At 32.5% G+C, this 11,617-nt stretch overlaps 1 protein-coding gene across 1 annotated transcript; it reads left to right on the plus strand.

The window, feature by feature from the left end:
• Nucleotides 1–599: 599 nt before the first annotated feature.
• LOC145334372 (uncharacterized) lies at nt 600–7,924 on the plus strand. Its single transcript, XM_080179825.1, has 4 exons — nt 600–793; nt 6,465–6,542; nt 6,766–7,564; nt 7,770–7,924. Exons 1-3 carry the CDS (start codon nt 600–602, stop codon nt 7,550–7,552), a joined length of 1,059 nt encoding a protein of 352 aa, XP_080035951.1. The 3' UTR covers nt 7,553–7,564; nt 7,770–7,924.
• The last annotated feature ends 3,693 nt before the right edge of the window (nt 7,925–11,617 follow it).

The raw sequence follows: 11,617 nt of genomic DNA on the forward strand, positions 1-11,617 counted from the left end.
AGCATAAAATATGTAAAAATTTTGAAACTGCAGTATAAATGTATTATGATGTTGTAATTTCATGTTAACTTTTAATAATTATGTAATTTTAAATCTTGTAATAATTGGTAATAAAATTCTTTTAGAGTGAATCATAGATATATATATATATATTTTTTAAAAAGCAAAAATATTTTTTTTTAATAATAAACTTATAATGTTTAAAGCACAGAAACATCAAAAATAACAGAAAATATATAAATACATTTAAATATGATAAATCTGTACTTTTTTGAGAGTCAGAGAAATATTGAGGTATTTTTTTGGTTTTCAAATTAGACCTATTTAGTAAAGAAAATTTAGTATTATACTTGTTTAAAATTGTACTTTTTTGACTTTTTTGAGAGTCAGAGAAATATTGAGGTATTTCTTTGGTTTTCAAATCAGTCCTAGTAAGTAAGAAATATAGTAGTATTCAAAGTAGTATAAAAATGTTTAGTGAAAAGAAAGAATACAAAGAAAGACAATTCATTCAAAGCAGACTTAGGCATTGGCTTTTACTCACAGGTATGATTGAATTGAAAGGACATAATTATCTAAGCATTTTACCTAACAGAGATATGTGCAAGAAGTTCAACCCAACTGACAAACTGGTTCCAAAAGCAAGACCTACCCCACCCAAAGCAGAAACTGAAGGAGACGTACAAAAACGGTCATACCTGACCCTTCTTGTGGATTTAAATCTGTATAACAGCTACCACAATTATCTTAACTGGATTCTTCTTATACAAGAACAGGTTAAAGAGTACTGCAAGTGATCTGATTGCAGAAACTGAAGAAAACATACATCTCTGGTCACACATGGCTCTTCTTCTGGATTTAAATCTGTAAAATATCTACCTGATTTCAGTTATCTGGATTCTTATTGTACAAGAACAGGTAGAGGAGCACTGCAAGTGGACTTATTTTGCCCACTGATTGCAGATACTTAAGAAAAGTACATCTCTGGTCATACCTGGCTTTTTTCTGGATTTAAATCTGTTTAACAACTACCTGGAGTCCTTGAACCAGATTCTAATTGTACAGAACAGGTGGAAGTGGTCTGATAATATTCATGTAAGGTTGGAGTTTTCTGTTTTAGATGCAAAGCTTCTTATCTTCCTTGGGTTCCTGTTTATCCTGACACTATTTGTCAAACTTGCTTAGGTTTTTTAGTCCTGATTTTTAATCTTTACCTTCTAATTAAAGCTGAATTGCCTTCATTTTAAATAAAAAAAACATCTGCTACACAAAGTAAACTCCTACGTAAACAAACAATTACATGTGAAAAAGAAGACTTTTTATACTTAAATTGTATTAATGTTTCTAAAAATTATTTTTGCAATAAAATTTAGTCCTTATCTTAAATAAAAAATAACACTAATGTAGAATCAGTAAAAGATTTGTTTGTAAAAAATCACATTTCTTTTTATACTTAGTAAAACAGTGCAAATTCAAAAGATTTGGTAGTAAAGTTTTGCAAAATTCTCTTACAATTTTTATAAAAAATTTTTTTTATCATATATCCTAATATAATAAAAGGTATTGTGTATCAAATGTATCAATAGATATATAATGTATAAAAAATTGAAGAAAAAATAACCAAACAAAAAAAAAAGGTGATGGGTTTATATTTAATCAACAAATAATAATAATTTTTTCACCAATGTGTACAGAATTCCTCCCAGGAATTGTCTATTACATTTTTGGGGGAAATTTTATGTTACACATTATTTTCTATGTAGTATGCAAAAAAGTTTTTTTTTACCAATGTGTACAGAATTCCTCCCAGGAATTGTCTATTACATTTTTGGGGGAAATTTTATGTTACACATTATTTTCTATGTAGTGTGCAAAAAAGTTTTAACATGTTATTTTGTATAACCACCTCTTACCTTGCTAAAATATCATGCTGTATGTGAGGGGTAAATATGATAAATATTTTCATACTAATATATTCTAAATAAAGTAAATCTTTAAATATTTAGTAGTAATAGAATAATTCTATGCAAAAATATTTTTTATATATTTTTGCAAAGTTTATCCTTTATTATGCAGTCTGGCTAAACTTGTGTGCAAGACAAAAGAGAGAGTGGGGGGGGGGGTAAGTAGAGTGGGTTGGAGAGAGAACCAGGATCTAGCCATGAGAAGAATGCCACTACACAGTCTAGGCCTAACTTTTATAAAGATCAGACATGCCTAGCTCTAGGCCTAACTTTCATAAAGATCAGACATGCCTAGCACTGTCTACATACTGCATAATTTAGACTAAACTTTTAAGTTTAAATATGTTGCTGTATGTAATTGTTATATTCTTATATCAATACTTTTAAATAAATGTTGAAATTATCATACATTGAAGCTTAATCTTCCACAGAATTGAGAATAATATACATAAGGTCTTAGTCTTTCCATTGTGGATAGGATAACAAATAGTTGACTTTATTAAATATTGTCATTGCCCTCTATTCAACAAAAGAGTTGATTAGATATTTAGTTATTACTGTCATTGCCATCTATTCAACAAAATAGTTGATTAGATATCCACCTGTTATTATTGTCATTGCCATCTATTCAACAAAATAGTTGATTAGATATCCACCTGTTATTATTGTCATTGCCATCTATTCAACAAAATAGTTGATTAGATATCCACCTGTTATTATTGTCATTGCCATCTATTCAACAAAATAGTTGATTAGATATCCACCTGTTATTATTGTCATTGCCATCTATTCAACAAAATAGTTGATTAGATATCCACCTGTTATTATTGTCATTGCCATCTATTCAACAAAAGAGTTGATTAGATATTTACCTGTTATTATTGTCTTTGTCATCTACTCAGCATAAGAGTTGATTAGATAACTATTGCTATATTTAGACATATCATTGCCCCCTAAGATTTTATTTAGTATTAGCTATAATTCTAAGCAACTCATTGCACATAGAGTTGCCCCCATGACTTCTGGTTGTGTTGACCTGTACAGAGTACAGGGAGGGCTGTATAGAAGAAATTAGCCCTTATAGCAATTAGAATTATAGCTAGGCCCTATCTAGGGACCAACAAAACCCCCCTAAGTTACCCACCTGCCATTTTAGCCCTGCAAATAGGGGAGGCAAATTTTTGTGGGGTAGGGGTGGATTAATTTTTATAACATTCTCCCTTAAGAGCTCCTAGATGCCACTAGTGTAATTCCTACCTATTAGGATAGCGTAGCAAATCCCCCTCGTTCCCCATCCCCTTCTCCCCATTCCCCCCTCCCTTTTCCCCTTCCCCCTCCAAATGTACACATTGGAGGTCCAATGTACACCTTATTTGTACACTTTGATCTGAAAAATATCTGGCAACTATGGTTGAGGGACTAGTTGATTTTATGTAGGCCTCGTGTGAACATCTCACCACCAGCTTACACTTGGTAGACTGTATACCTATATGCTAGGTTGTCGACAGTCTTAGTCCCATATTCCTGTGCACGTGGTTTTCTGTCCTGTACAGAAAACGAGACGTCCAAGCCTTTAATTGATATCATATTTAAATATATCCAATAAATAATAATCCCATTAATCTGCCTATTCTAACCAGTTTAATTACTTAATAAATCTTGTATTTTTTAGAAATACCTTTGTTATATTATTGATATTTAATTGTATCGAAGCTACTCTATACTCGTATTCCGGTCTGTCTGTACATCCCCTCATACGTCAGTTAGAAAATTACTTGAATAATTCATATTTTAAATTGAGATCTGTTCAAATGGATAATCTAATAAAAAAACTTTATATGAAATATATTAATTGTGATACGAATTTTTTAAGTGTTCAATTCTGAAAAAAAACTAACTTTATTATTTTATTGTTTCTTTTCATTTCTAATTGCAAAGTTTACTCCTGTGATACATGCAACAGAATTAGTTATTAAGCGGTGACTTTAAAAATCAGAAATAAATGAAGTTCTTTATTAGCCAAGCTACTGTATACTTGCGTGTGAACGTCCGTAGCCCCATTGAGAAATGCTAATTTATAGGCTTCTATTTAAGATAGATGCCTGATATTTTTTCTGAAGATATACCCTACTAAAGTGCTTCTAGAATACTCATAACTTGGTCTCTGTTTTTCATTTAAAATTTTATTGATTTTCTATTAACTTCAGTATATTCTCCCAAGTCTTGCTTTACTTTGACTAATGAACACCTGCTCTGTATTTCACTTTGTCCGCTTGTCTACCCATTATCTTTTTCTTTAATACCTACTATGGATGTTGTCAGCCCTGGATTCAATCTAAAGAAATTTGTCTAAGTGACTGAATTTATTAAATCTAATTCATACTTCAAGCCTCTTAATTTTTTGAAAGTTAAACCTTTGTAGAAGTTTATATTTGACCAGAGACACATACACAAAACTTCAATTGGTCTTCCAGATAAATGACATAAGGGTGCACACTGTGACAAAGGTTAAAGAAAATTTAAGGTAAAGAAAATCAAACTCGAGCTAATTATTATTTTTTTTTGAATCGTACTGTAATGAAACAAAATTCATAGCAATTATTTTACAAAGAAATTAAAGAAAACTGAAAATATTTGAAGAATATCACTCAAAGATGGGTCCCTATATAATAGATTATGTGTGTGGTAATGACAGGGTTGCGGTGGCGTCCACACCCCCCCCCCTCTTATCATCTCTTCTACTATTATAGATAAAGGTGATTTTTTTGTACTAGAAGGAAAATCTTTATGTGATAATAAAATTTTTGGTAAATTACATTTACGGATTTTCTAGAGTAAAATTTTCGACAGCTGCAGCGGTCTAAGGCAAATGCTTGCCCTTCTTTTGATTAACACTATCTTTGACTTAGTTCTCCTAGAGCACATTGTGTTTGGGGGGATGAAGGATTCTAAACATCAAAGTATCCCACATTAAATTGATCTACTTTTCAAAAACAGGAAGGGATGTAAGGTTGTGGAAGGAGGGGGGGGGGGTGGAGATAGATTTGTTGATAAAAGAGAAAAAGGGAAATGAAAGAAGAAAGGGTTAAGAAGAAGGTGTGTTTTCATCAGGGATATTAAGGGATAAGACAATGAATGATAATTTGAAATACATCCCAAATGATGCAAACAAAATTACTTATTCTTTAGAATAAAAGTTTATGTTAAAAAGTTTGAACACTACTAGTCAAAATTAGTAAAAGTACTAAAATTTTTAAGAGCCAACCAATAGGATAACGCGTTTTTTTAACTTTGGGTAACAGTGTAGTTTACAGTTTGATATCCCCTCTCTAACTGGTTTTTATCACTGGTTCAAGGATAGAAAAATTGAAAATATGAATTGATTAAAGAAGTCTTGATTGTTGAGGAAGGAAAGGACAATGGAATGTGAAATATACTGGTACCCAAAGTTTTATAATAACTGTTAGCTTTAAACCTTTGGGTACAAACTAGTAGGGTTTAAAGTGGAAATATACATCAATTTATTGACCTTTCTCTCTCCTCCCCCCCTAAGCTAAAATTTAACCAAAATAGGAGAAAATTTGTTAGTTCTTTCACCAAATTACCATTGTTATATCTCTATCTTCCTGATTTAAAAGATTTTAGGCAAAGTTAGAATGTGTGTTTGTTTGTGAGCGAGTATGTTTGAAACTTTGAAAACGTCTCCGAGTGGAGAAAATAAAAGTTAGAATCCAAAATTTTGACAACGAAGCAATCATAAGTGTAAAATCTAAATGTATAATCTAAATCCATTGTGAAAATATACTTAAAAAGACGAAAATAAAGTATGGATTTACCCGTCCTTTGTTCCCTGATGAAGAAAGGTACGGGAGGAAAAAACCAGTTTAGCGTACAAAACAACATTCCCGCCAAGGGTCAAAAGTTATATAAGGGGTAACAAATTGATAGAATTTATCAGTGTTTATTTTACCACCGTAGGAGGAGGTGCTACTCTATATATATTACACGCATTTTATCTTGCTGTGCTTTTTAGTGAAATTATTTGTGCATATGTAAGTCTTTGATTTATTATTTATAACTTTATATTTAAAATCGCTAATAACTTAAGTATGTTTATTAAAAGAGAAAGATTAATCTAAGGAAGTGATTTAGTATATTGAATCTACTTGCCTTTTTTATAAAATATCAGTTTATAATATTTGTCTTATCCTTTAATTCTCTGTGTAATAATAACGCTAAATTTATACATAATCTTCAATTGGCTAATCTGTGCAATTTATGTATATTGGAAAAATGTCTTATCCCTTATAATCCCTGCTGTGAGATTTAAATGCATGTATTTCTTATGTTTATAATTATGTCTTATCCCTTATAATCCCTGCTGTGGGATTTAAATGCATGTATTTCTTATGTTTATAATTATGTCTTATCCCTTATAATCCCTGCTGTGGGATTTAAATGCATGTATTTCTTATGTGTTTATAATTATATATTATTAAGTATCAAGTCCCGGCTTTCCCTGTGTTTGTGTGAGATTGGTTGGTACACCAAGATTGAAAGAAATGTCGGAACTTTCAGGTATAGACAATGGTAGCTGTAGTATACTGACAGACAGACAGACAGACATGGATTATACTTACTGATGCCTATATAGAGTGGAATACTATAGATTGGAGGACTGACAGACAGACAGACGGACAGTTGCTTACCTAGAGAATAGTGACAACTCTTTATAAGTTGATATTATTCTAGGAGCTGTCTGCCGCTACCAAGCTGATAGATATGAAGCTTAGCTCTATAGGTCCGGTATAGAGTCTCAGCAGGCAAAGTTTCGCAGCTCCTGCCTGCGGGTGAGAGGCCTTGTATCAGCTGAGTTCTCCAGGCTGAAGTATGTTAAGAATATCCGCCGCCTGACTGCTGAATTAGAGTTCTGGCGGGACCAAAACCAGCAGGGTCTCCAATACATAGAGCAGTTGTTGTCTGATGGGCGGGCTCTGAGGCAGAGCCTTAGCCAGAGGGAACGCGCTATTTGCAGCCGTGAGAGTATTGTTTGCGGCTATTTGAAATATATTAACAGTCAACAGCGGCCGCAGGCTGTCTGTGCTGAGGTTGCTGATATTGATTATAAGCCTGTTAATCTAGACGAGTTTAAGGGCCTTACTGACCCTACTGTTGGAGACCTTGATAAATCCCGGCTTCTGTGCAGCTTAATAGCTAAAATTAAGGAGGTGTGTGGTGACCTCACACGCTGTGAGGAGGCTGTAAATCGGATAGATCACTCGGTGGCAGCTATACTTGGTGAAGCTCGGTCCAGCCGTGTGCGTAGGGTGGAGCTGCGGGAAGCTGAACTACAGCTGGGAGCGATACAAGGAAAGTATCCTTATTTAATTGCCTTGTGTCAGGGAGCAGTTAGGACTTTAGACACGTCCTATGATGCCAACATTATCCAGTCTGAATACACTTCTTTGGAAAGAGTAGCCACTCAACGTGATGTCATCGCTAAGGACCTGGTGAACTTGCTCCAGATCCTGCCACCAGAGAGCCGTGAGTCCTTGCCAGACCTTGCCACCTACAACGTACAAGCATGAATACCTGACAAAGTGAGTATCTGCTTATTAATGGGGAGGGCAGGGGTATCCTTGATACTTAATTACTTTATAAGCTTTTATAGTTTGATTTGTACATCTGTATTTATAATTTTGGGCTTTGCTACTTGTGGATGTTGTCATCCTTGTTTTCATTTTATTTTGCATCTTGAAGTTAAATGATTTAAACATGAAAAGATTTTACTTCTACAATTTTTAGGTTTTTAACCGTCAAGAATACCAAGGACGTGTTTAATCAAAACTCAGGAAAAAAGAAAAGCAAGACCAAGCCCTCCTACCCAAGATTTGTTTTATGCCTTTATCAGTAGTAATTTTATTATTTAAATTTTATGTATAATAAAGTTTTATATCTTACTACTTGTATTGTTTATTTTTAACGAGATTTGAAGGTTTAACCATTAAAGCAAAGATTTCGGACGCTATTGGTTGTGTAATAGTCTTAAAAAGTTCCTAGAAATTACAATAAGCCACCTAAAAATTAAATAACTCCGGGAATCTTATTAAATGAGACAATAAATTAATCAATCCTCTCTTATACAATTAACAAATTTACCCGTTTTGATGAATTGATGAATAAATTGAGCAACTACTACTTAACAACCTAATGAAGATTTAATATTACATATTTTATATTAATTGATATATTTTTGGTGGTTTGGTGGTTGTTAATTTACAATCCATGCCCCTTTCCTCCCTGGCCTTCCAAATATTTTTTTACTTTTAAATGTTTTTAGATATGGGGATACTGATAGTGGTTCAGATTTTAATTAGAGGGGTATTGCCAAATAAAATGTTGAATTTGAAACTGAACTCCTCTTCTGAATAGATTGGACATTTTTAGAATATTGATGAGACCTTTGTTTTCCTTCCCTAGGCTGCAAACAAGGGTTGACAAGTCAAGTTTCATAATGATCCAATTTTCTTTTTCTTTGTAAGAAAGTTACATAGGAGCTAATTTAACGAAGGTACACTCAACATCTGAGTCAAATATTTTTGGATATTCTATGCAGCTTCAGTCGCCTTGATTTGTTGCATTTCTGCCACATGTAATCTATTTTGTTTACAGCTGCTGTTTTTCAACAGATGCAGCTTAAACCAAAGCCAAGTTCACAGTATTTACCTTTTCAAAATACTCTTTCCTAATCTGTTTGTCTGTAATGAACACAGTAAAAGTGTCTGACTGATTATGACGTAACAAAAAAATTTAGCCAATAAGAGGCCATTATTGACCAATGGTAAAATTTATAGTGGCCTCTCATTGGCTATTTTTTTTTATTACGTCATAATCAGTCAGACACTTTTACTGTGTTGGTCTGTAATGCTAAGGGGAAAGTTTATTCACGTGCTAAAAAAGGTGTCTTTAAGTCTTAAGTGTAAAAACCCTTCCACCAGTAATAATCCGAAAGAAGCATTTTAATATTAAAACAGTAAATCCGGCAACTCTGTTTTGAATAGATCTCACTTCATTCTAAAAAAAAACTAGAGAAACTTTATTGGCCCAACAATCTGTTTCATTTTAACTTAATTTACAACAGAATTAAAAATTAAACTTTTCTTAATATGTTCACAAGAAAAACTAGCAATAAAAGGCAAGTCTGGGCTTTATGCTTCCCCCCTAGTATCTCTGGAAGGAAAATTAGCCTTAAAACCATCCTTGGGGCTATATAAAGCTTCCCTTAAATGAAGGCAGGAATGAGGCATAACCAACAAGCAAAATAAATCTAAAATAATATTTGGGGGGCAAATGGAGAGGTCGTCAATTTTTCGATGTGTTGCCTCCCAACGACAGCTGAAAAACAAATATAGGTTTCGTGATTTTTTCCCGAATTAATTTCGTTATTGGTAGAAGCTGAAATGAAGGACGCAATCGAAAGTGATTTGAATTAGGATAGGGCCAGCCCACCCCCAAAAAATAAAATAAAAAGATATGAAACAAAAAGGTGGATTTAATGTAATGTACTTATTCATTACTTACCCCCCTATGTTGACTTTTTACCCCCAAAAAAGCTTGTAACTCCATGTATGCAAGTTTAAAACAGTTTCATCCATACACAAGTTCAACTAGCTTACTAGTGATGACATAGTGTCTTTGATGCTAAAGTCATACCTATACTAATTATAGAGTAGTTGCGCTATACTAAAAGTGTTATCCTATATGAATAAATTTATTATTACTTATCATGTTTTCTAATAAAGTGAACCCTGTAGCGGGCTAAAATGATAATCCCCTCCACCTCTTTCCTTTCACCTACCCATCCCCTACTACTTAATTAACGAATTCACCAATGAATGACAAGGGAAATAGCAACCTAAATTGACGAAAATTTTTCTCCTGTCATTATATCTAGCTACTCTACGCTATTGTGGAAACATGCTTTTCTCGGATCCTATTCAAGATAGACAGCTGACATTTTTAGTGAAGATAACCATTATATATGTCTGTTATTTGGGGTGCTAGATCGATTCCTAGATTTTTACGTTTTCTTGATTTTCTCACCTCCTATTCAAGATAGAGGGCTGAAATTTTCAGGGACTAATCAATTTTACATTCTACATATTTTCACCATATTTTAATTAATATTAGTCTATAAATTGGGTTGCTAGTTCGATTCCTAGATTTTTAGGTTTTTGTGATTTTCTCTATTCCTATTCAGGGTTGACGGCTGAAATTATATTATCATGAATTGAATATGCTCATATTCTACATTAATCCATCAAGTTTCAGTAAGATTTATCTATCAATTGCGGTGCTAGATCGATTCCTAGATTTTTAAGTTTTCGTGATTTTAAAGGTTTCATGAATTCCATATTTTATCAAGTTTAATGTTAATGTATGACACTGCTTTAAAGTAATTTTATTTCCAGATTTCCCTTAAACATTTTTCAGCTTCGCTTCTTATGGATGTTGTCATTCTTGTTCTAAACATATCCCTTTGTATGTGAGGCATATATTCAAGTTTAAATCCGACACTTTGTTTGATGCATACCAAATCTATACCCACAAACACAATATTTACCAGGAAGGGAGGGGACATTGGGCACTAGTACCCAATGTTTTATGATCACATTTTGAAAACTTTGGGTACTTTTATTAAATTTTGATTGGTTGGTCCATTAAGTTGCAGGGTCTTTACGTTTCAACCAATAAGTTTAATCTACAAGTGGTGTAATTGTTTCCATTGTCTAATCCCTTAATATCCCTGATATTTTCACAGAGATAGGATAATAGACGATAAAATAATCTTACCCCAATTCTTAGGGGTCAAATTCTGCCTTTGGTTGCTCATAAATATTGGATTAAGAAATGGTCTTAATTTCCTGATATATCTACTAGTTATCAGTTAGATATAAGAATTAATTACTGTGTAAAGGAGAGGTTATTCTTTTTAGAGTAGAAATCAACCTTATTCGACATTCACTCAAAGCCCCAAAAATAATGGACTTAAAAGTGTATTAAACTGTATATAAGACATTTGCGAATATATTGGTACCATTAATTTGCCTCTGAGATAAAAAAAAGTATGTTTTTTTGATATTTTTCTCTTGCAACAAATCAAATTTCAAAATTGAGTCACCAAAAATGTTAAACTAATTTTTGCTCTAAAACAATCATTTTTTGGAGTTAGAAAGTGCTTAATACCTCATTTTAATCGCCTGGCATTGCTTTATAATGTACAGGTAATTACTTGGTTGTTTTAAGAACAGTTGACTAAAAATTCGAGGTTTTGTGATTAACCCACTTTTGTTGTTACTCCATAAATGATATTTTTTTTTCCAAAATTTTTGGCCGTAAAGAAGCTTTATATATCCATATAACATCCACCAAAATTTGACTTTTGATATTTTATTTATAACATCACCAGAAGGAATTGAATTTTGGAAAAAAAAAATCAATTTATATTTTGCACTGCTATGCATTGTTCTTGTTCTTGTTTCTAAAAAATATTTATATAATTAAAAAGAGAATTATTTAACGCTTCTATAGGTATGTTTATCATTTTTCTAGCTTAAATATAACTATAATTTCAGCATTTTTAAACATGATCA

Source organism: Acartia tonsa, chromosome 12, assembly GCF_053477335.1.
Source record: "Acartia tonsa isolate MP-2025a chromosome 12, ASM5347733v1, whole genome shotgun sequence".
Classification (NCBI taxonomy): domain Eukaryota; kingdom Metazoa; phylum Arthropoda; class Copepoda; order Calanoida; family Acartiidae; genus Acartia; species Acartia tonsa.